We start from the raw sequence: 25,931 nt of genomic DNA, 5'->3' as shown, positions 1-25,931 counted from the left end.
TTATTTTCTGCGAAACACTGCGAAAATAAAATTTAGGAGAGGCATACGAAGCATGTTTGTTAAGGGTGTACGTGACACTGGAGGCCTCTAAATGATAGGTAACTTTAAAAGTAGTTGTCACAAAAAATATAAAAGATACGGAAGGAAATCAAGAAACTTTTGACTATCAATAAATTTAAATAAATTGTGTTTTGACCTTCATATGTCCTCTACACCTCTGCTTAGAAAACAACTATTGACATCAAATTATGTCTCCCTTGACACCATTCAATTTTCGTTTGAAACACATTCCGGTATCATAAATAATTTCAGAAATATTCGAGGGAATCCATTTAAATGGGACACCCTGTATATGTATTACTCGTGTGTAATAGTGTGCTATTTCTGGTAAAATAAATAACATGGAATATAATTTTGCTCGTTTCATTTTATTCGGGTGAATTGTATTGTTTTGTTTGAGCATACAAAATTTCTTTTCACGTATTTGTCTCTGATAAATATGTAAAACCTGCATTCTACAACTCGATTGATGCACAAACCGAAATTTTTTGAAATTCTGACTTGCAACGTTTTTCCTTACAGCCCAATAGATTTAGTGTTCAATTGAATTTTTGTGCTCCGTCGGGGTAATAATTGTATAGGAATTCGACTGTTTATATAATAAAATACCGACTGTTTTGGGGACGAGAGCGACACTTTCGCGGTGTTAATGGTATTTTGGTGGACGGTGAACCTGTTGGATTGACAGACGTGTAATAAATTTTTGAACGTACGTAGTTTATGCGGGATGCCGATTTAGAGTCGCGACGAATGGTTTAATAATTCCGTTGAACAGGAATATATTACCATCCCGCTGGAGTCATTGTTAAAGGATTAATTAATCTTCGGTATAATATCAATTACAGTTGAAACGAAAATTATCCATCATTTATCGTGCAAACGGATAATGTATTAGCAGGAATTTGTTTCATCGGAATGGATCAGTATAAGAAATGAATTTGATAAAATGTTTAATACTTTTGATGTATTATTACTACAAGTTGCTGGTAATTGTGCAGTTTGTTACCTCATAATTAATACTTAATAAATAATTTAACTGTACTTTCCACAAAATTGTTACATTGTATCACAAAAATGTTTACTAATCGATTGTTTTTTCTTTTATTTTTCAGTGATAATTTCCGTCGACAAATTGTTGTTTATATTTTCCATAATTGAATCAATTATACTTTATTACTAATAAGTCTTTGAGAGGGATATTTAAACATTATAGTCAAAACAAAGTGTCAGAAACCGAATCGTTTAAGATAGAATTACTATGACACATGTTAAATATAACTCGTGCGTTCAAACAATACAATTCAGCCAATCAGAATTAACAATAAATTTCAAGAACAACACGATATTTTACATATCCTCAAAATGGTATAAATATCCTGCTACAGAAGGTTTATGCGAACACCTACTTTCATAAACTATTCTAGAATTCCAAATGATTTAAAATTTATTCCAGTAATTCAAGATTTCATTAAGCCCGAGACAAAGATAAAGCCTTAACCTCAATAATAAAGTTTCCTGTTTCATTCAGCGTTACCACATATGTACATGTACAGCCCGTAAATTCCATAAAGTATAGTACATCCATTAAATCACGAATTTCCAGACGTCAAAGATGCGGCGGAACGTAAATTATTTCCAGTCGTCGGTGGTCCACCGTTTACACACGTGGAATAACCAACGTTCGCGACGCGGTTCCGGAAGAGATTTCAAAAATCCCGTAATTCCCGCCACGTTATCGACTGACCACTGCGCGCATGTGAACGCGCCCTCTCGGCGCGGTCATCTACCGACCGCTTCTGATTGGTCGGATCGTTTCAGCGGCACCGGCGCCGCGCTAGAACCGCCATCTTGGTTTCCCCGTGAGGCGACCCACCCAGCGCATCCAGTGTCCCAGTAGTACGCTCTGTGCTCTCTCGTGTACACGGCCGGTCGAGAGTGGTGTCCTTTCGATACGCGAAGTTGAAGTCGTTCCGTAAAAAAACGTACTCAATATCTCTGCGGTTTTTGGTTAACACACATACACAGTGCGTCGTCGATCTATACACAACACGACAGAAGATCGCCCGGGGGGGGAAAAAGTCGCCATCGTCCTGAACCGGGAACGAGAATAAGTACTCGAGGCACGGGAATTTAAAAAAGAAAAGGAAGAAAAAGGGTCAGTCGGCGAGGAAAGGATGAAGAAGGGGATGCTGGTGGTCGGATTGCTGGCCGTTCTGACGGTTTGCTGTCGGGGCGCACAGGTGAGTAACGATCATCCAGCGGAGGATTTACGAAAACAAAGAGACAAAGATATCGATCAACGACTTGACGAATGTATCCTTCCCCTGTGTTCGATTGTCATTCTTCTCGAAATTTTTCCCTTCTGTGTACCCACCGGTTGTGGAACACGAGCGGCAAATGTCACGCGCAACGCGACCACGGATCGATGTAGTGTGTCCATCATACGGTGTACGTAGTAGTATTTTACTTATTCCGTGAAAATTCCCTTTAAATGCCAGATTGACGATTTGGAACCGTGGTGTGTGTGTTGCATGTGCGTGTGTGTGTGTGTGTGTGTGTAAGTGGCTACACCTGTCAAACCGTGTTCAACGGAGCTCACGGATCGATGGCTACTCCGTCCGTGTTGCTCGATACCCCGTGTTCCGTTCACGACGACGACGAGTGCGTTACACACATCGGGGAACCGCTTTAACGATCGGTTGGGCCATACGCCGTGAAGAACCTTCTCATCTTTTCTGTCATCCGCCGTTGTTTGCCCACTTCGAGGACTACGCGATTCACGCACACCGCCTACCGCGGAATCTCGTATATACTCCAACGCTCTACCCATGCGGCCGAGCGGCATTAATTGCGTCTGACGTTATGTGTCGCCGCCACCGCGGAGTAAACCGTCCATGATACCTTGTCGGTTATTTTCTTCGGTCGTGTCATGCAACCGAGAGAAACGATGCGGCTAATTTGCGTTTTGTTTTCCTTTTTTTCTTCTTCCTTTCTCTTCGATCCTAGAATCGGTGTCGCCCAATGTGTACGTAGAGTTTTAGAAGTCTCCTTGGCGTGTGATGCGGCGGCGAGGGGGGGGGGGGGTTTGAAATTTAACAAACCGTTGCGGATCACGGCCATTTAGCGTTTTCTGGTAATATCTGGGGATGAACATCGCTCCCGATTGACCTTGTCAAGAGTTTTGTCCGGTTTATTTGTTATTTACGGTCTATGGATGCTCGTACAGATTTGTTGGTTGTATGTGGGATCTTGTTCTATACGTTCAATTGAATTTCCTCGATGGAAAGTGGGACGGTTTTGGTGACCGTATAACTCGTCGTGGTAAACGGGTCGATTTTGACCCGTATGCGTCTTTTCTTATACATACACTTTAGTCTACTTATCCAAAGCTGATATAAACAATTACTGGCTTACATTAATTGTTCAGCTGGTCAAAGCTTTTAGTACCACAGATCCAGGTTGACCCAGGCATTGCTACTCGAGATGTGATAAATGGATTATTATGAATAATTGTATTGAAGAATTGTGGTCACAACTAAATGACAAGTTAAATATCACAGTAATCTGATTAGAAAAATATAGAATGTCGCGTATAATAAAATACATCTGTGTGTGGGCGTGTGGAAACGCAGTGAACGTGTTGACCCTCTAACAATTGCGTTCTCCTCGAATTGACCCGTAAACGATATTAAAGTTTTTGTAATTCCTTGTGTTATCTAGGCTTTTGAATGAGTTTTCTACAATTGTTTTCCATGTATCGCAATGTAGCCACGAATTAACGTATGATCTGCAATTTGTTTTCAACTGTTTGTCGCTATTAAAGGAGATCATAGGTACATTCGGAGTTAATTGAGTGTCTTTCTCTTCGACATGCCCCAACAACTTGGGAAAATCGAATTATTCAAGCGGTGAGAAGAGGGAATTTGCAAAATCTCTTCTCTGTACGTACGAAACCGTTCCTTTCGAGTGATCAGTCTTGTGGTTAAACGATTAATTCTGATTGGATGTTTCTCACAGTGATTCTTGTTATCAATTGGCAATTCTGTATTATAATAATTCAGATTATTCATTAATATTAAGCTCGGTAGAAGTAATTTTAACTTGGTGTCGGACTCGAAGCCCTTATTGTCAGTTAACAAGGGTTGAGATTTGAAACCTTTTCTAGTTTTTCTTTCTTCAAACTATCACAACAATAAATATTTCATAAACTAAACGCCATATGCGGCTGAAACAAATATTATTGGCTTGAGAATTTCAAATTCTATGACTGTATTAAATCTTATTAAAAAATGAGCGTTATACCTGGGTACCCTTATCAGTGCCGAGGAGTTTTCGAACACTTATCGAGGATTTCCTATATTCGGGTCAATTGACCTGATTGAACCTACTTTATAGAAATTTTTCAATCTTACTCTCTTTTACACGCATACTTTCAGGTGTTTTACATACTACGATAAAAAATACAATGTACATATCGAATAATAAATGATGTGCAACGTTTTATTAGCTCTCAGATATTATTTTTTTCTATTTTTTTCATCGCAAGAGAACGATCAGTTTGGCTTCCGAAAGACACACGATATCCCGTCGCGTGCGATTACGAAAGTGGCCTAACTCGATAACCTAGAAAAATTGAATTTGTCGCGTATGTATTCCGCGCGGTTACATCGATCCGCATTATAAGAAAGTGGAATCACGCGGTTAAAAATAGCACACGATCGAACCGATCAGCGGCGTTAATAACTGCCAACCGTAGTGTACCGTCCCGTACTTCCAATCCCATACATAATACATACAGTGAGAATCAAAACTATGTGTACCTTTTACAAAGGTGAGGTTCGTGTAATACACTTCTGTAGCATCCTACTGTTGTAAGATCGTGGTTGGTAGTAATCAGGGCCGTTCCTGGCGGGGGTGCAAAAGGTACCCCCACACCTGTGCAGCCGCAAACAGTTTATTATGTGTAAAATTTTGACTAATCAGAATAATAATCAAAACTTTTTTTATGATTATTAAAATTTTAGGCAAATAGAATTCAGTCAAATTAATTTTATATGTAATTTTTGTAACACTACACGTATAGAAGAATGAACTATGTTTATATACAGCTCAAAATAGTATATGATATTTAGACATATTTATTGGATTAAATTTTGTGTAGGTATATTTATCAATTATAACATCATTATTGCAAACACTACGTTCGTTTTGCAGTTATATGTGGAATAAAATATTCATCTCAAGTGATAAAATTATGTATATATGTAGATGTAAAAGTAAACACTGCATATCAAATTCTTTATTAAATAATAGTACATTGATACGGTTACCGATATTGTTTTTGTATACGGGTGGCTAACAACCCAGGCACGGCCCTGGTAGTAATACGGTTGGGTATGATTTTGCTTATCATTTTCGGGACTATTAGGCAGCGAAAAAATTCGATAAAAAGAAATTCAGAACTATAACCAGAAAATTTTGTAAATTTTATTAAATATGGTGAACGTACTACATGGTTTGGGGGCAGCATGATAATCTAACATATCTCTTTTGCCGACTTAGTCTCAGTATCCGCTAAAAGATGTGTGTAAAAAAATTATAGATCAATAAAAAGAACTGAAGGTGACTTGAAAACTGTGGGTGGGGCAGGGGATTGACAAAGAATTTCGTACAATTATCTTAAATGTCTCCTTGAATCGTTGTATACTAGTCAGACAAAATTTCAATCAAACAGTAGTCGAATAATCTATGCTGATCACGTTACGTAGTCCACCCTGTATACAGTCGAACACGTTACGCAGCAGTAGTAGTAGGAGGAGGTGGAGGAGTAGGCGGCTGACTAAGAGATTCGCGTAAGTCGCGAAAACGGTTTCGCGCGGGGACGGTTTTCCCCGTTAACGCTAATTCCCCGTGACAGTTCAATTTACGTTTGTTTAATCGGGCCCACCCGTGGAATTAGACGCGTAAACACGGTCGCCTACAGCGCGAATGGGGGTTCCTGAAGTTCTGCTAAAGCTGCGTCTACACTATGTAACAAATTGTTATCTATAGAAAAGTTGTAACTTCGTTAAATTTGTTACAAAGTTATACCGTTTGGACCAAGTCCGTAACAAGTTTTTTTTTATAACATTTAGCATCATATCATTAATAATGGCGTCGCACTTGATGGATAACTTGCTGTATAACACGAAAAATGTTATAACATCATGTTACATAACATTTTCTACAACTTCGCTATACATATGTATGTATAACTTGTTATGCAATACAGGGTGTCTAGTATTGATGGTACAACCGGGGAAGGGGTGATTCTACATGAGAAAATAAGTGGAAAATATGGAATATATTTTTTTCATTTGTGGCTTCGTTTTCAAAATAATCAAATTTGAAAATCTGCTGGATACGCGTACAATTGTCTATTGCAACTTTTCGAGTTATTGCACACTTGCAATAAATACAGAATTTATTTTATTCCTGGGAAATTATTGACGATAAAGTAATTCTGGAAACTCTCTGTCACGATCGTTTCGACAAAAAACCACTCGCATGAAAAAAAAACACCAAGTCAGTGAGACAGTATTTCATTAGAAAAATCGATGCTCCGTTTAGGAAAAAATTGTCAAACAGAAGCAAGTGTAAAAGAACGACGACAAAAGTGGGTTGGGGGGGAAGGGGGTCGACATAAAGGAAACCGCGTCGAAACTGAAAAATGCATTGAAACTCTTTCGTCCTCGTTTGCTCCGTGCTCCATTAACGGTAGGCATTTTCTCGTTGCATCGGCACAAGGTGGGGGGGGGGGAAGAAGCCGCGTTTAAGCGATGTGGATATCTTTTTTTCTTCTTCCTACTTTTTTTTCCCCTCTATTTTTATTCGTTGAAAACCGAGCTTTACGGCGAAAACGGGACCAGGGCGAAATGAGGGAACGGTCGAGAAGCGCGAAGTAGTGGTGGTGGTGGTGGTGGTAGAAACCTTTGACTGGGCGCGTTTCAATCATGCGACGCAGCTCGCGCGCGCGCGAGCAAGCATTAACGGAAAATCTGGGTGAAGATCGTAATTGCGCCTAAAGTGAAAAAAAGGTACGAACCACGATAATATTAACACTTAACCGCGACCGGTGACAGGCCGAGGTACCGATTTTTCAGTGGCGGTTCCACTTTTTCAGTTTTACGCCGACGAATTATGGAGCATCGTTTCTCGACTGCGCTTAAGGTGGCTCCTCTAAATTTTGAATAATTATAAATTTAGTTGAGAATTTAACAGAACATTCTTAAATACTTCAACTTTCGATTGTTACCGAGAAATCGCAAGGTCAACCATAAAATTATCGGAAAAGAAACGTTATAAAAATGTCTTTTTAATACGAGCCTCATGTAGGTGATGCTGAGAAGTTAATCTCTTCTTATTTAGTTACAAAATATGACATTTTTTTGTAGGAAATTATGATGGCACAGAAAAAATTAATTAAATTAAATTAAATTAGTTTCAATGCGATTGGTAGTATCTTCTAAGCATATGTATCATGAGCGGCAACGTCTCTTGTTTTCCTTTGATTTGTCCGACAAAGGTTCCAAATTTTTCTTAAATATTAAAAGAAAATTTAATTTTTTTACAATAAGGAACAAAAATTTTTGTTTTTCCCACTTTTTTGTAAATTTTGTTTTCCATTTCTGTATTTTGAAGTGGTTTAAAATATTAATCATTGAAATTACATTGGTAAAATTGGTAAAAAGTATAAAGCACCATATGGACCCGCAGCTAGATACGACACCATATGCGAAAGCTACCTTAAGGGGGTATTTCCACTCGATTCGCTACATATATCCAAGCTATCTTAAGGGGGTATTTCCGCTCTATTCGCTATATTCCACTAAATTTTATTCCATATTTTCTTCTTATTTTTTCATAAGGAATCGCCTCGTACCCGCTTATACATGTTATTCGGCCGCACCCTGTATATCACTGTCGGAAGTAGAAAGGATCGGCTATGGTCAGACATATTATCGAATTCTATTTATAATCGTTTATCTTTAAATGTCGACTTGTGGAAATATTCGAAGAAATTGTTTCTCTCGTATTTCCTTATTTAAAGATCCTGTAATGACACTATAATTCTCTGTAACGAGGTGAAAATATGTAAAAATTATGATCTTAAAACGATTATGATCCAATAATGATAATTGAGCAATGAAACCTTTAGATGACTCACTCTGAGCTCGAATGATTCATGCCGTTCGAGCTCTAATCCGCTCAGCTGTTATAAATGGCAGGAATTATTCAGTGCTTGCTATTAAGCCTTGTAGTGCCTTATAAGTTTTCCGAGTACCGTCCAAAAATACCTTGAAAAATATGCGATTTTTGAGGTGTCTATTAAAATGAACATATTTCTCTTAAAAATGAAGATATTTTCACGTTTTTTTTTAATTATATTGAGAAATGTATGTAGTTTTATGCGAAAGGAAGAAAAAATGATTTTCTGTAAATAAAAGTTTATGAAGTTGAAAGTTGAAAGTTTATAAAAGTGAATGAATGGTAAAAGAAACAATTTTTTTCCGTGGTAACATTGTTATTTTTGAATAAACATTGTCATATTTTTGCGGAAGTGGAAATGATTATATTTCATGGAATACAGAAGGGTACACTTATTTTTATAAGAATTATATAAATGGCTTGTTATAAGTTCTTTTTGCACAAAGGTTCTTCATCTTGATTTCCTTATTCTCGTGCTACACACACAATTCTTTTTTTTTCTCTGGGTAAAACATACATATTCCTATCCAGTAAACGTATGTGCCACTATATAAATTTATTTTATAAAAATAACGTGTCATTATTTGTGGATAAAAATTCGTGTTGAACAAGTGTAATCTATCACGGGCGGAAGAGTGATCGATGCGACCTTAAGTAACATTCGAATGAAAAAAATACACGAAACAAACTGTTCTCTTCACCATTGTCCCACGTCAAACGATTGTTTCCCCACCGTAGACCTGCTCGAGAGGAGAAAACAAAAACACCCCTCGTCGACGCGACCGGTTCCATTCGCGAATGCTTCAAGAGGTTTAACAATACCGTGTTAATAAATCGTCGAAGAGGTCGGGAGGACCATTCAGAACAACGACGGCAAAGCAGTCACGGGCTGTGCCTGTAAATTCTGTGGGCTCTAAGGAAAAACGCCGAAAGTCACAATTTCAAAAAATTCGAATTTGTATGTGTTAATTGCAGGGATCGAGAAAGGTTATAGATTTTTTTAATAGGTTCCATTTGAAACGTGGATTGTGGAACTGTTTTTAAAACAGGTTCTCATATTATAAGTTCCCATAAAAATAGATAAATAAAAGTTTTAGTTTGAATAGAACTTTATAAAATATAAAAATACAAATTTTTCTGTAAGAGGAACAGATATTTTGTTCATTAATATTGAAACAGTTCTCAATCGTTGTAACAAATACTGTATACTATTCAATGAATATCGCTGCAACAATATTAAATAATTACATTAATACGATAATGCCATTATAGTTGTAATATTATGCGGAATAGTAAAATTTAAATGGTATAATAATACGTAGGTGTATAGTATGTATTTATGTATTCTATTATAGAAATATACATATTATGTATCTAGTATGTTATAGAATTTCTATGTATTTCAATTCATTTAAGTTATAAAAAAATGTTATTTAAAGAAACAAATGTAAGTCTACAGAATTTGGAGAATACAACGATTGCACGTATCTTTCTTTAGAGATCGTTATTTATTTTCGGTTGCTATTAATCTACTTATACTACAATTTATTTTGTATAAAATTAAACGAGCAAAATTATATTCCATGTTATTTATTTTACCAGAAATAGCACACTGTTACACACGAGTAATACATATGCAGCGTGTCCCATTTAAATAGATCCTCTCGAATATCTCTGAAATTATTGGTGATACCGGAAAGTGTTTCAAAAGAAAAGTTGAATGGTATCGAAGGGGACATAATTTGATATTGATAGTTGTTTTGTAGGCGGAGGTGTAGAGGACATATGAAGGTCAACTTAATTTTTTTATGCGGTAGCGTTGGCTACCAATCGCAGTGCGTACCCAACGCTACCGCGGATGCTCGGCCGGCAGATTCGCGCTCTGATTGGTTGGGGTTTTTCGTTAATATCTCGTTAACAAAGGCTCGGAGAACTTTTTCGCTAAGGAAAAAATTGTTGCAAATCACCCCAGGAATCACCCCTTTCAAGGATTTACAAATATTTTGTGACAATCTGTATATCGCAACCGAAAGTATCAATACTAAAGATACTCGGTATCGAAACGAAAGTATCGATTATTTAGTTGCATTTACTTGGATTGGTTCAACTCTACGTGTGTGCCCCCCCTTCCTCCTCCATCGCAGACTGCAGGTGCCAAAAATCGTGACAATTTCACGGGTTGAAGTGTATTTTCCGTAGTGAGCGTTTCTTGACAGGTTTCACTTAACGAGGGACAGTTATACTGACTTCGGTGAAATACAGTTAGAACGGCTTGCCGAGGCAGTTAGCGCGTGTTCCGCGGCGGATGCTTTTGAAGCGCAGATGCGGGAGACAGAGGTGGGTGATCCCCATATACAGTGGGGGACAAAAGTATTCGTACACCCTTTAAAATGGAAGAACCTTTTTAAAATTGGTCCAAATGACTTGAGTTCTTGTGTGAAGTTAGGGATATTAGTTTACTAAATAATCTGTAAAAACAAATTGAAAATGACGCAATTGGTCGGAATCGCGAAGAAAGTAGTAAAGGTCGTTTTTTACAACTTTTTAATCTGAGGCAATAATGAAAATTTAATAAATACATATCGAAGATTTATGTTAGTTGTATACATACTGAAACTTTCATTGAAATAGGTTGATACAGAAACGAGCGACAGGCATTAAAAGATGTAAGAATTGTTAGATTTACTACAGTTGTAGGTAGAAAGTCGGGAAAAACTGTGATTTTCAACAGTTTTCATCGTTTGTACCTCGTCATTTTTAATATGTATATAACTAACACAAATCGTCGAAATGTATTTATTAAATTTTCATTGCAGTCTCAAATAAAAAAGTTGTAAAAAGAAACCTTTACTACTTTCTTCGCGATTCGGATCAATTGCAATTTTTTCAAATTTGTTTTACACATCATTTAGTAAACTAATGTTCTTAACTTTACAAAAGAACTCAAGTCATTTGAACCAATTCAAAAAAAGTTGTTCCTTTTTAAAACGTGTTCGAATACTTTTATTTTACCCACTGTAGTTCTTCGATATTGTAGAAATTCCATTTTTTTCGGAGTTTCAAAGTCTTTCGAACTCTTAGTTTTGATAACTACACCAACTTCCATCTATGTACAGTAAATCCTCGATGAGTGTTCGAAGGCTCCTCCGCACTGACAAGGAGAGGAATCTCAGATGTAACGCTGACTTTTCAAATTTCTGAAGCCAATAATGTTTTTTTCAACCGCATATAACCATTGGTTTATGAAATATTTAATGTTCAATTCCGAAGAGCCTTCGAACACTCATCAAGGATGTACTGTATGTGTAGACAATACCATATTGTATATCTGCGTCGTCCATTAATATTAGTTCGCAGACCGACCGCTAGGTGTCGCAGAAAATTTTAAAGTTACAGTACACCACCGCAATAACCTCCACATCCCGGCTTGGCTTCGTTCTTATCGATGCAGAAATCGACGATACGCGACCGTTGTAGAGCATCTTCGAGGAATTGGAGGGGCTGGGGGGCACGAGGGTCGCGTTTCGGTAACGTCAGCGTCTGAACACTCTCCACGAGGAGACGGCGACTCTGGTGTGCCCACAGTGGTGATCAAACCTGTGTTAGTCAGGATAAGAGCCATATACAGGGTGTTCACGTGAACAGTGTACAGTCCTTTCTTTCCTGAACTATTTGAAACATGAGAAAACTGTTTATATAAATTTGAATGGCACGAGGGTGCTAATTAAGAGGCTATGGCGAATTTTTTTGGAACGTTATTATTTTAAGAGATATTAAAGTAAAGTTTGATTTTTTAAATGGAATTATGTATTTTTTTAGATCACTTGATAGTGCGTTTCAAGACGAATTCAGTGAGCTTTATTATATACACCCTTTTTCAAATTGTTCTCGAGATATTGCGTTCATAAATTTACTGATTTTTAACGGAAGTAAGCCTGCTCGAATAGCAAGCACCGGAGGTGGTCTTGTTAGCGCCTAAAGTGCCACGTAAATCAGTAAACTTGTAACCGCAATATTTTGAAAACTATTTCAAAAAAGGGTGTATACATTAAAGATTACTGAACTTGTCTTGAAACTGACTATCAAGTGATCTAAAAATATATATATATATATATATATAATTCTATTTAAAAAAAACCAAACTTGACCTGTAATATCTCTTGAAATAATAATGTTAAAAAAAATTCGTCGTAACCAGTTAATTAGCCCCCTCGTACTATCCCATTTTATATAAACAGTTTATCGTATTTCAAATAGTTTAGGAAATAACGGACCGTACACTATTCGCTGGACACCCTGTATATCGTCTATCAGAGATATTCGAGAGCTGCCGCATCCTTTATTGGCACGGTACTGACCCTTTAACGGCCAGTATTGCACCGTTGCAATACTCATCTTAAAAGTGTTTCAATTTCTGTCGTCGGCTAATATCGAACATTTTGTCAGCAAGGATCCGTAGTTTCACCGACGTGAAGTAGATCTCCACGGTTTCAGTAGAGAAATTTCAAATATTCCTTCCAGAAACAATAGACGAGCCGTTTGGCCACCTTGGGTAGATCTGGTTATGCACCTTGGCGCGCTGGTGTCGCGTGTGCCCGAAGCTCCTTAAGGCACCGCGGACAGATTCGCTTTAAGTGCATTAAGTAAATCCACTTAGATCGAATCTTATATAAAACATCGGGTAATCAGCTTGAAATGGCTGCGTGCCTGCCCCGCGGCCGACGTGTCAAAGGAAACTGACTCGAAATCTCGCGATCTCTTGTCGCGTTTGAGGTCGTGTGGGAGTGGGGGATCGCCTTCGGGACGGTTTTCAAGTGAAGAAGAATTTACGCATTGGATGTACAGGTTAGACAGAGTTGGACGCGATTTTATTCGAACAATAGATAGTACAGTAAATCCTCGATGAGTGTTCGAAGGCTACTCAGGACTGAATATTAAATATTTCATAAACTAATGGCCATACGCGACTGAAATAAATATCATTCGCTTCAGAATTCTAAGCTGCATCACTGTGCTAAACCTCATTAAAAAAGTCAACGTTACACCTGGGGACCTCTCCTTATCAGTGCTCAGACAGCCGTCGAACACTCATCGAGGATTTACTGTAAAAAGCGGTAGTATCTAAAAGTGTCATTCCGAACATTACACGGTTAATGAGATGAAATAATTGTGTGCCAAGTGTCGTTATTCCTTCAAGTAAAAGTGATATTTTGTTATACGAATTGAGATTTCCACGTTTAATCGTTTAAAAATGGCAAAGTACATGTTTAGCATGAATAGCATGTACTCAAGTATCTTATTTTGCGCTTGCACAGAAGTAATGTAATAGATATGGTTAATACATTCTTCATAATATAATAATTCTACCTGTAATCCCACAGACTTCTACATATATTCTATACTGGACATGGGTTTCAGTAAGAAAGACTGGAATCATCTTCATTTCATAATTGTAGTCAGTTATTTCTCTAATTATTGAAAATATAAGGATATTGTTTCCTTACAAAAGTTGTTTGATTTCATGGAACAAACTTAATAGGACATTTGAATTTTTTTTTAATTGTTATTTACAAAGATTTTAATAACAATGTAATTTTTTAAAACGAAACTGCATATTTTTATTGTCACCGTGTTATTAAGCATTTAAAGACGGATTCAACGACATATTTGAAAGTTCTGTTTGATGCATCACTTGAAACCATTTAATTTTTCCAAATGAAATGTTTTTTTCTATCTTTCTATCGCTTGGCCCAGTTGCGTGAGACAACTGTGTGTCACAAAGAAAACCACAGACAAATGATATTCGCTGTCTTCTTACTACCGTTTGTTATCTTTATCCCCGAAATCTCCTCTATACTTCAAAATGCGATCGAAATAGAACAGCCGTTTCATGCAATGAGGAAGCTAATTTTCAATTATCTAAATGCACTGCGGCGGGAGGGCTAGGTAATGGAAAACGTGAAATCCACCCACCGTTCGCCTGAGCCTATGGAGATTCCGTGTCACTTACTGTACGTGGACTGTGATATACCCACTGAACTCTACATGTACAGGGTGAGCCAATAAGAACTGCTGTCTACAATAACTTGTTATCTATTGATTCTACCAAAAAACATTTTAATGAATTATGTAGCATTTCAAAGGATTTCATTCTCATTTTTCTTTGAGATATCAAAGTGACCTTGAGTTTGTTCAATCCTTTTTTAATACTATGTTGTTATCAATAGAAGGGCGAATTCAACGACCTATAGCATTATGGTATTAAAAAAAGATACATTGACCTTGAAAAATCTCAAGGTGAAGTGGTAGATACAATTCATACTTTTAATATTTAGAAATATAAAATATTATTCAAACGTAATTATTAACTGTTTACAATCCAACTTTTTCTTGCTTGCCTCAGCCAGAGAATCCTTGTTTTGGCCTGGCTTTGCAATCTTTCGCGTCGTTGGGTGACGTCACACTTGAGAAACAGCCTGTATACAAGATGGCTTCAATTCGGTTGCAGACCGTCTATCCCAGTACACCATTCAGTTAGTGTACAGGGTGTAACAAAAATGTTGCAGGTCTTTGAAAGGACTCGTCGTGAAGTCATTTGGAACTAGTTTTTCTTTAGCAAGAATGTTATCCGAGACTTTGTTAACGAGATATTAACGAAAAACCCCGAACAATCAGAGCTCGGCCGACAGACTCACGCTCTGATGGGTTGGGGTATTTCGTTAATATCTCGTTAATAAGCTTCGTATAACATTTTTGCTAAAGGAAGGCTGGTTCCAAATCGCCTCACGAGTGACCCATTTCAAGGAACTGCAACACTTTTGTTACACCCTGTATAGAGATCGATGGATATACCGCAACCGTTGGAAGAAACGGGAACGGAAAGAGAGTCGGTTCCACTTGGACCGTTCGCGGAGTAGAAAATGGGGATCGGTAAAAGCATATCTCTTGTTTGCTGTGACTCAGGCAAACGCCTCTAGCACCCACCAAAGTCACCTTATGCATGTTGCCGGGCTGTATTTTTGCAGATTAAAGGCGGGGGTACGAGAACCTTCCGGGATTGCGATTGAAATACACGACGATGTCACTGAGCTCGGAACGTTTGTTCGAGTAATCGTTATTTAGAACGATTGAAACGACGATTTTTCAATCATTGCGATTGGATGTCGCGGTAATCGAAAGACCAGCGGGGGTTGGATGATCGAACCGTTCAAACGTGTCTGTTTGATCTTCGGAAGACGGAGCTGGGTCATTTTTGACTCATATCGAAATCTCGCGTAAACATTTCATCAAAAACTTTGGCCTCTTTTTTAGCGTATGCTTAAAGGTGTGGGTCACAAGTTGTTGTTCGTTGTTCGTTTCGCGTAAACATTTCATCAAAAACTTTGGCCTCTTTTTTAGCGTATGCTTAAAGGTGTGGGTCAGAAGTGACTCATGTTCGTCATCCAAGGGTTAACTTCTTTGGGCTCAGTGCACGTTGCAGTATGTGTACCATCACGAGCAAACTCGAGTTCCGCTAGGGGAAAAAGTGGTGCAGGGCAAGGGCCTTTTACCATTTGGTTTCGGAAGTTTCTGAAATTTATGTCAAATTAAAATGTATTTTAACATTTATTTATATACCTACTATAAATAGTTTCAACATTTTTGTTCTGAGAGTTTGAATCTTGTTGTTCCAAATACAAGAATTTGAGGAGAAGAAACTATATTTTCTCCGAAAGAAAAAATGTCAGGTCTGAAATGTTAGTGTCATGTATTTTTCCATATCTGTGAGTTTGTAATAGCTTCTTCTACACTTGAAAGTTTGTCGGTTAAGTAAGACATTATTGGTCCTTTATCTCTTTCATTCGATGGAACTCGATTGTCGAGCATTGTTGCACTAAATTCTATCAAACATTTGAAGAGGGTTCTATCGATCGAAGGTATGAAAAATTGGGTTTTATTATGTATAATAACCATCATAATGGGAATTATTTATACATAACTGTGATAAAAGTGAAAAAGTTGTGAGGTGGCAACGAATGAAAAATGGCATTGGATGATTTCAAAATCTAATACAGTCTTCTCTTGATTATCGTCCGAAACTCGGGTCCGCTCCGAGATAATAATCTTATAGAAAGAAATACTTCAGATCTTCGTAAATTCGTTTTTTACCCGATGCCCGAGCCCCGGCAACAAAAGCGGAAAGGTAACAAAGTATGCGCTTGACGGGTTACACGCCTCCCTCCCTAGTGGTGGGGATAACGCTTAGACAATAATCGTGTAGAACAAGCCAGACGATAATCGAGGAGTTTGTATACACAAAAATGCAAGAAAATATTCCTTTGATAATTTTTCAATTATTTGGGAATGAAAATGGTTTAGATGCTGCGTGTACCACATTTGGTGCATGACGAACCTCATTTTCACAAAAAAAATTAACTTTTACTTAATGACTTTTTCCTAAAAATTGTTTACAATAACTGTTATTTTGGGTCTCTGAATTAAAAGATGTACATACTCAGCGCTACCGGGTTGAGAGATTTGGAAGGAAAATGGCGGATTATACTGTGATGATAATAGGGGAAAGTAAAGTAACGACGTCACAACTGTACCGTTAAGTGAGGCGCGCGACGCTTGGCTTGGAGTCTGCCTGGTTATAGGTTATGTTACGGTTGTCATTACTTTACTTTCCCCTACTATCATAATAATACCATCCGCTATTTTCCCTCGTTGGGGGATTTTGCTGGCAACGCTGAATCTACATACTTCCCCGTTTATAATCGATTCAACGTGGAAATTCCGATTTTGGACGAAATGATGATCCGAATGAGCAGACACCTGGCGAACAATCGTTTAATCTTATTAACTGTTCGGAGGTCTGGATGACAATCGTAGATATTATTATTTTTTCGTTATGTTAACATTCGAATAAGAATTGTCCCCGACTCTGAACTGCATACGACGCGAGTACGTACTTATGAGTCACCCTGTACTGATGCAGCCCAAGGTGTGGCCGCGCGACGCATTCTGCGGCGTAAACGTCGTCGCGAATTACATCGAGGCGTACGTCACGATCCCCCGCTTTTGCATTCTCCGTTGAACATGTAATAAGAATGGATGGTCTCACGCTCTTAAGGATTCGTATGTGTGTGTGAGTGTGTGTATGCACGCTACCCTGTTTTTCAATCCAGATCGCGTGTCGAGTCGCGGGATCGAGTCGCCACCGACGGTTATCGGGGGCGCTTAAGAGTTTATGCATCAAAGTCCCGAGCCATTTTTTATGGACCGCTTGTTGCTCGACGCTTGATATTGGTTGGGTCGTTGTGCTGGTTGGGTCGTTGTGCTGGTTGGGTCGTTGTATCGGTAGGTGTGGTTCTGGCGAGGATGAAAATATTTTTACTCACTGCTTTACTAATATCATTAATATGCAGGGTGTCCCAGCTAACTTGATCACAAAAAATAGGTCATTCCGTTAAAAAAAACTGAAGATGACCTTGAAATCTCTGAAATGCCACCACCCACAAAAAAGCACGTATCATATAAGATGTGCACCTTGGTGCCATTTAAGTTCTACGCCTCACAATTTTTATAAAGTGTACTGCTAACTTATTATTCGAGGTGAACAAGTTAGCTGAGACACCCTGTATACACTGCGTGGCATAACTATAAAACCATTCTACAATTTTCAATACTTATGTATTGTGATCAAAACAAAAACGAACGACTTTTTTCTAGGGAATATAAACTAACCTTTTATGGTGAAACATTGTTTCTCAACACGATTTCAGACACGGCATACTTGGTTCATTTTTATTCTAACCACGACCACAACACATAAGAACTGAAAATTTTAAGGTAGTTTTATAGTTATGCCAGGCAGTGTATTAATAAAACATAATCTAGTATACACCTGTCGTTTCTATTCTTCACGTTTTTATACATAACATGGTGTCTCAAAATGATGGGACGAGTTGCAACATACATATTCCTCGTACAAATACAAATCGAAAAGTCCTTCACCGTTTTGTAACCTGAAGCTCCATTTCCGAAATATTAACAGTTGAACGAACTCCAATCAGCTGAGCGGTTGACCACACGTGCACGCGATCCAGCTGACTGACCTCTACTTCTTGACTGCGTCTGCGCGTATGTGTGGCTGACCGCTCAGCTGAATGGAATTTGTTGAACTGCGAATATCTCGGAAATGAAGCTTCGGATTACAAAACGGTAAAGGACTTTTCAATTGGTATTTGCACGAGGAATGTGCACGTTGCGGCTTGTCCCGTCATTTTGGGGCACCCTGTATATCCCGAACCACCTAACCAACTAAGAATAGGAAATCAATGTTGGATCGATATACCATCCATAAGCTAGAAAGAAAATCCCTAAATCCGCTCATTCTTCCATCAATAAAAAAACAACTCCACAGTAAGATCATTGTGTCGCTTGGGTCGTGGTATTGGTATGGTGCACAAACCAATCTCGTTTCTCTTCAATTCGTCAAAACCTATTTAGTCAGCCATCTTTTGATTATATCGCTTCATATATGAGAGCAACTTCAATAATATTTTCCTAAAATTCATCGTTTATCATACCCTTGCAGCCTGCACGATTGACTTCTAATATATTCTCACTGAAAAGTCTGAACCTCGTTTCAAAAATGTAGGTGGTTTAGTGGAAGTTTCATAGTGTTATTATTCGATCAAAGCCACTCTTTACGATGTACTTCGGAGCAAATTGAAAGTAACAAGAGACTGACATTATTACTTTACCGTAGTTAGCAAATTACATTATCTATGCAAAAAGTTCTCCTATCTGGAACGTAGTACTTTGATAATCCAGGGAATCGAAGACGACAAGAGTCCCCTAAAGTTTGCACTCCTATAAAATGTTCCTGGAACAAAAAGTCTTAGAAAGTTGTTTTACGCCACACAATATTAATTTCGTTTAATCGGAGCGATGGAATGTGCAAGAGGGTAACTGGTGTTTCTGAATTGAAATCTCCGTTCTCAGACTTCTTTTTAGAAATACTTAACCTTCGTCAGTCTATTTTTTGGTACCTCTTAAGCTTGCAGTCGAGCCATGTGCTTCGTTTATTGGAACGATCTCAGTGACGAGACAAGTGACTGGTGAAACGTATCTGTATACAGGGTGTTAATAAAAACTGTTGTGGAACACTCACATGGGTGGATTCTACATGCAAAACTACCTAGATAGAAAATGACGCCTTGAAGACGCCTTAAAGGTGCCTTAGATCTAAAATAGCCATACAATGGGCGTCTTCAAGGCGTCATGTGCTATCTGGGTAACAATAGGGAACATTTCAGATTTTGTTTACACTTGGATATGTTGTACTCTTTAATGATACATAAACATGTATGGAAGGTTTTCTGAAAATTTTACAAATTGTTGATTTTGCAGCTGTTTGAAATATATTGTCAACGTTTTTCCAATAAATTCTAACTGATGAACTAACAATCCAATCAAAATGAGCTTTGTGAGTGCTTATAGTGGAGACATAAGTGCACTTAATAAAAATTATTTCATTTAAACAAAAATATTTTTTAACCATTTATTTTGCACTTGTTTGAAAGAAGTATAATGTTATAACAGCGGGACACTATTCAAAAATTTGAAAGAAAAAATTAAAACATAGACCTATTTGTTCTCTTTGCGAAGAAATTTTCAAAAATACAGACACTTTAAAATTGGCCATATGAAAATTAATCGAAGTTAACGTTGCGTGGAATCGCACACCCTCTATTTTTTTTACTATTCTATGAATCTTATTCAATTGTTTTTGCTGAAAACATTTTACACGCAAGATTGTTCCCCATGGCTGTCGTCGACACTAGATCTGCTCCTCCCTCTCTCTGTACGTGCTTAACGGGCCGTTAATACGTCATTAGCCGAGGCGAGATGACTGAATCAACGATACAGGGCCGGCTCCGCCGACCGATTACGCCTGGAATCTAATTCCCTTGTGTTACTTGTTCACTGGGGCCCTTCTCGCTTAATATCTCGCGTTATATCGGTCGGCTTCGCTCGAAACTTCGATAGATTGCTTGCTCCGGAGGTCCGTTAAAACGGCTCGGTGGAGGGGGGGGGGGATTGGGAAACCATGATTGCACGTTCACCTGTAGAGAAATCCGTTAATTGTTTCCTGATGCTGGCTGACGGAGCCGGATGTTCTGTAGACAGTTTCTTTTTCTTAAGTAAATAAATTACTAATATTTAAGGAAACAGGGTAATGGCGGTAAGTATTATTATTACTGCATTTTTATATTAATAATAGAAAAACTACAAATCGGTAGAGTTATCAGATAGCACACAGACAGCCTAATGACAGCTTAAAGACGCCTCAGACCTAAAATATCCGTAAAATGAGCGTCTTCAAGGTCTCATATGCTATCTGGGTTAGGTGGTTTCAGGTATAACCGACGGGCACGACACGTGTCCTGGTAAAATTAATTAATCCCTTAACTAAGGTAACCAGGTGTTTTAGGTTGCAATGAGGGACATGACCAAAAAAAGAAAGAGCCACCATTTTCTTAGTTTATTACGTCTACTGTTGTAGAAACATTTGTTGCCAGTTAATAGCGCCATCTAGTATGAAGCAGAAGAAATAATAACTTTGTGAGGCTGCAAGAATGTTAAAAAAGTTACGTAGCCATATATTAAAATTAGTTTATATTAAAAATTAGCGATACATTACATAGCCAATAAGCATACTCGTCATGATAAGATGACATGTTTTTTCATAATTTTATTCGAATTTTCTCAGGCCTGTGCCTTCGAGGAAAATCTTTAGTTCCTAAGTTTCTTTATTAACAGTAGCGTAATTGATTGTGTACCCGGTTATTGACGTGTAAGGGTTGAAAAGAAAATTCCCAAAAAATGCGGACGGATTCCAACGCGACGTTGAATTTTCACCGTGGTTTCTGCATTGCAGGCGGTGTCGGAGAGGCTCGAGTTGGCGCCAGCTGGAGGAAGATCAGAGCCGCAGGTGAGTACCACTCGAGAATGCACGCTTCCTTTTCCTCACGAATGTCATCGAGGCCCTCGCGTACTTCCGATTTTAACATCGCGACGAGATGGTGTGCTCTCTTGCCTACACGAGACGTCTGAAAATCACTTCCGCTCGGGACTCCGCACCCGCCCCCATCCAGAGAGGGATTATGGGGAGGGGGCTGCAGCCCTGCAAAATTTCATTCAATTATTTTCAAAATTTCGTTCAATTATTTACAAAACTTCATTCGATTAATTTCAAAATTTCATTCAATTATTTTCATAATTTCATTCTATTATGTTTCAAATTTCATTCAATTATTTTCAAAACTTCGTTCAATTATTTTCTAAATTTGATTTAATTATTTTCGAAATTACTTTCAATTATTTTTTTACATAAACCGAAGGCTTAGATTGCCCCCCGCCCCTCTAGAAAGTGAGGCCCAATCTAAGCCTTCCGTTTAAGTAAAAAAATATATAAAAAAATAATGGTTTTGCGAAGGTTGCCACGTTATGCGAGGTCGGAGAGGTGTATCTGGCGCAGCACATGGGCGAACAGGGTCGTTGGGTTTCTTCGACGGACAAGAAGAGCTGCATGACGGACAAGCTCGAGATCCTCGAATACTGCAAGAAGGTAAGTGACACTGACGATTTCCAGACCGTGTTAATTTAAAAAAAAAAAGAATAGATACGCGATTTAAGATAGCTTACGCGTTTGGTGCCGTGTTTAGTTGGGGCTCCATATTGCGCTGTATACTTTTTCTCAATTTTACCAATTTAATTTGCATGATTAATATTTTGAAGTGCTTCAAAATATTGAAATGGAAAAGAAATTTACAAATAAGTGGAAAAATCAATTTTTTCCTTATTGTAATAAAAATGTTATTTTTCTTGTAATTTTTAAGAAAAATTTGGAAAGTTCGTCGATCAAACCAAAGGAAAACAAGTGACGTTGATGGTCATCGCAGACATGCGTAGAAGATACTACCAAACGCATTAAAACCTAAGTTTGCATACTTAATTTCTAGTTTCATAATCATAATCACCGTAATAAATCGATAACCACCTAGTTTTTTTTTTTATGAATATGCCATTTTTTGTAAGTAAATAAGAAGTGATTAACTTTTCAGTATAAACTACACTTTCATAACGCTCGTATTAAGAAAACATTTTTATAACATTTCTTTTTCAATAATTGTATCGTTGACCTTGCGATCTTTTGGTAGAAATCGAAAGTTGAAGCTTTTAAAAATCTTCTGTTAAATTTTCAACTAAACTTATAATTATTATAAATTTGCGTGAACCACTTTAAGGTTAGTTTACACTGTTCGATCAGACAATTATTCTATAATTGCATTTGAATATATAGATGTTTACCTACTATACAGACCGATAAAAAAAAGAGTTCGTAACTTCCAGAGGTAGATAGTACTGGCCAAATGACGAAAAAAAAATTCGAAATAAACATGAGTCGAGGAATTGATATTTTGAAAGTTATAAACAATTTTTCGTTATGATTAAAACAACTGACTGAAATCGTGGATTACCTTATCATTTATGTTTTTCTTGGTTACAGAAGGTTTATTTCTTTTTTTATTCCAACAGATAATTCATTGTTTTTAATTCATTTAAAAATGGAAGAGTTTGTTTATTATTACAATCAATAATTGTAGTATATTCTTGTATTTCTTATATTAACATTATTTTTTATAATTTCTTGTATTTTTCTTATACAGGGTGGACCGATAACTTTGGCCACTTGAAATAATTGCCGTTACTTTTAGAAATAATAACTTTATTTGCAAAAGTTGCACAGTAATATCAGAGGAGGATAAGAATTAATTACAATAATAGGAGATTAACAATTTATTTCCGTGAATGGAGTGTTTTCAAGAGACTGCAATGTTGTCCTGTATTTTTTTCAAATAGCATGCCACACTTTTTTATTCCCCGAATAGAATTGCGAGTGTTTAGACGATGTCAACAATCCATTGTATTTACAAGGTTGTTCGATATTAAAAGTAATAGGACGACTCTTGCGTCATACGAGATGCTCGAAGTGGTGTCCGTCTCCATCGAGACGCAACATTGCGATTGACGGCTTGCTAAACGGCTCTTATGACGTGTGAATTGTTTCACACCTGTAACCCTTAATTACTGACATACCACACGCCACAGAGACAGGAATTTGAATTTTTCTTTTGCTAGCACACGTGTTTTTTTAAATTATTTGTTTAAATAATATATTTAAAAAAATTAAAAAAAATAACGTTTAGATGATTACATTCCCCATTAAAAAACACACAATTAACAAAAAATAATTTTTATCTATAACCTCTAGTTCCTGAGATATTCCAAAAAATATGTTTTAAATCCCCAACTTTGAGGGCTGTTTTCACCCCTTCAGTATGGACGATGGCCGATATAAAAAAATACGTGTCAAATATTTTTTCGGAAACTATATCCCATATAGAAGGCATCAAAATCAGCGTGTCTGGGTTCGAAATGTTTCCTTGTTAGTTGCGTTGCGTATTGCATTTCGGTCCAAGTATTTATTTTTTATAACATAAGATTTTACCAACTGACGAATGTTTTTTTTACATATTCTAATAATTTCTGGACGGTGCCGCGGTGGGGCCAGTCCGTATTCTAGGGGGGGGGGGAGAGGGGCAGGCCTACCCTTGACCCTACCTGATTACGCCAATGATGGTGATACGATACGATGACACGCAACGGTGATACGATACGAGGATACGCATCTTAAAATGTGTAAAAATTACGAATGTGTTTTCTTGTTTTACCGAAATTTTACTACAAATAACAAATGCAATTTTTTTGACAGAAATGCCATTTTTCACGACGAGTATACGTGACATAAACATCGAAAGGGTTAAGAACTACTGACCCAGGTTGAGCATAGGATGACACGCGCGCGCTGAGTCCGTAAAAACGTCTTAATTGGGTACGAACGTCGTCTCTGCGTCCACGGAGTTGCGCAACACACCCAGTAGAGCAAAGCGTGACGAGGAGAGTGAGAGCATAGCCCGTCGTAAAGATATAGCGTGGTCGTAGGTAGATTAACCCGTTCAGAGCGGCGACACCGATTTACAGCGGAACAGATGGGCATTCTACAATGTGTTTCTTTTAAGGTGGCTCACAACATTTTTTAATAATTATAAATTTTGTTGAAAATTTAACAGAAGATTCTTAAAAGCTTTAACTTTTGATTGCTACCAAAAAATCGTAAGGTCAACGATAAAATTATAGACCCTCATCTGTCCCTCGTGTCAATTTGACACATTTTTCTCCTAAGAAATTATGATATTCTGTCATGCGTAGATGAATTTACTTAGGACTTCATGATTTTTATTTTAGAGAATTTGCAAATTTAACTATTTATGCCTTCATTATGTTAATTTTTTATTACTGTGCCAACTTGATACTGAGGAACAAATTAAGTTGGAAAAATGAGGGACGGTTGAGGGTTAAAAGAAACGTTATAAAAATTTCATTTTAACACGAGCCGTATGGAATTGTAGTTGATACTGAGAAGTTAATTACTTCTTATTTAGCTACAAAAAATTATATATTCATAAAAAATTAGGTGGTTAATAATTCTTTCGGAGATTATAATGGTACGGAAAGAAAGATATGTTAACAATCAAATAGAAATAAAATTTAAGATCACAGTATGCAAACTTAGGTTTCAATGCGTTTGGTTGTATCTTCAACGCATGTCTGCTATGAGCGTCGACGTTGCTTGTTTTCCTTTGGTTTGCTCGACGAACTTTCCAATGTTTTCTTAAAAATTAAATAAGAATTAAATTTTGTTATAATAAAGAAATAAAATTTTTGATTTTTTTTTCACTTATTTGTAAATAATTTTTCCATTTAAGTATTTTGAAGTAATTTATAATATTAATCATTCAATATGGAAAATTTCATAATAATTAAATGTAGTAGTTAAAATATTACAGACTCGATTGTTGCCCCAGCGAAACTAACGAACAATGTTGCCAGATTTTTTATACGTTTTTCGTAACATGCAGTTATCTAAAATCGCCCAAAGTCGCAATAGTGCTGCAAAAAAATTTTTGAAGGTACTGTTAACAAGGGATTTTTATATTAAAGTATTTTTTTTAGTACAATATATTTAAAAAGTAGACGTATATAATGCATTGTAAATATAAAAAAATATATATGCGACTTGCGATTTCTTCGAAAAATTCATCATAATTTTAGTGCAGAAGTTGCCGAAACTACGATAAATCGTCCAATCTGGCAACGCTGGATATAAACGCGTGAAACAGTTGAAGAACCAGTCTCTCAAGTAGAAGAACCGATCCGCGTCAGACGTTATTTCACGCCCGTACTTCGCCCCGTATTTTCGACGATTAATAATTCGGAAACGAAGTGCCTCGAATACAGTTTCATCATTCTTGATTTTCGTCTTAGTTTTGGCGTGTATAATCCACTCTCCGAATTATACGTTTTCAAAATAAAAAACCATATCAAAACATATTTTTAATGAATATTTATTGTAAAGTGTACTAACAAATATGCCTTAAAAATAGGTTTTGATATGGTTTTTTATTTTGCAAAGCTACGATTGCCAACCAAAATTCGCTTAATGCCGAAAG

General features: G+C 37.2%; 1 protein-coding gene across 3 annotated transcripts in view; it reads left to right on the top strand.

The window, feature by feature from the left end:
* Window positions 1-1,914: 1,914 nt before the first annotated feature.
* LOC107193475 (beta-amyloid-like protein) overlaps window positions 1,915-25,931 on the top strand; it is a 42,413-nt gene continuing 18,396 nt past the window's right edge. For all 3 annotated transcript variants that reach the window (XM_015582925.1, XM_015582926.1, XM_015582924.1), the window contains exons 1-3: window positions 1,915-2,300; window positions 21,236-21,289; window positions 21,794-21,925. In XM_015582925.1, coding sequence (XP_015438411.1) covers window positions 2,235-2,300; window positions 21,236-21,289; window positions 21,794-21,925 — 252 coding nt within the window. In that variant the 5' untranslated portion in view covers window positions 1,915-2,234. The remainder of the gene's footprint in view (window positions 2,301-21,235; window positions 21,290-21,793; window positions 21,926-25,931) is intronic.

Source organism: Dufourea novaeangliae, unplaced genomic scaffold (assembly GCF_001272555.1).
Source record: "Dufourea novaeangliae isolate 0120121106 unplaced genomic scaffold, ASM127255v1 scaffold6, whole genome shotgun sequence".
In the NCBI taxonomy this organism is placed as follows: domain Eukaryota; kingdom Metazoa; phylum Arthropoda; class Insecta; order Hymenoptera; family Halictidae; genus Dufourea; species Dufourea novaeangliae.
Note: the sequence above shows the minus strand (reverse complement) of the source record. Positions and strands in the feature narration are given on the sequence as shown.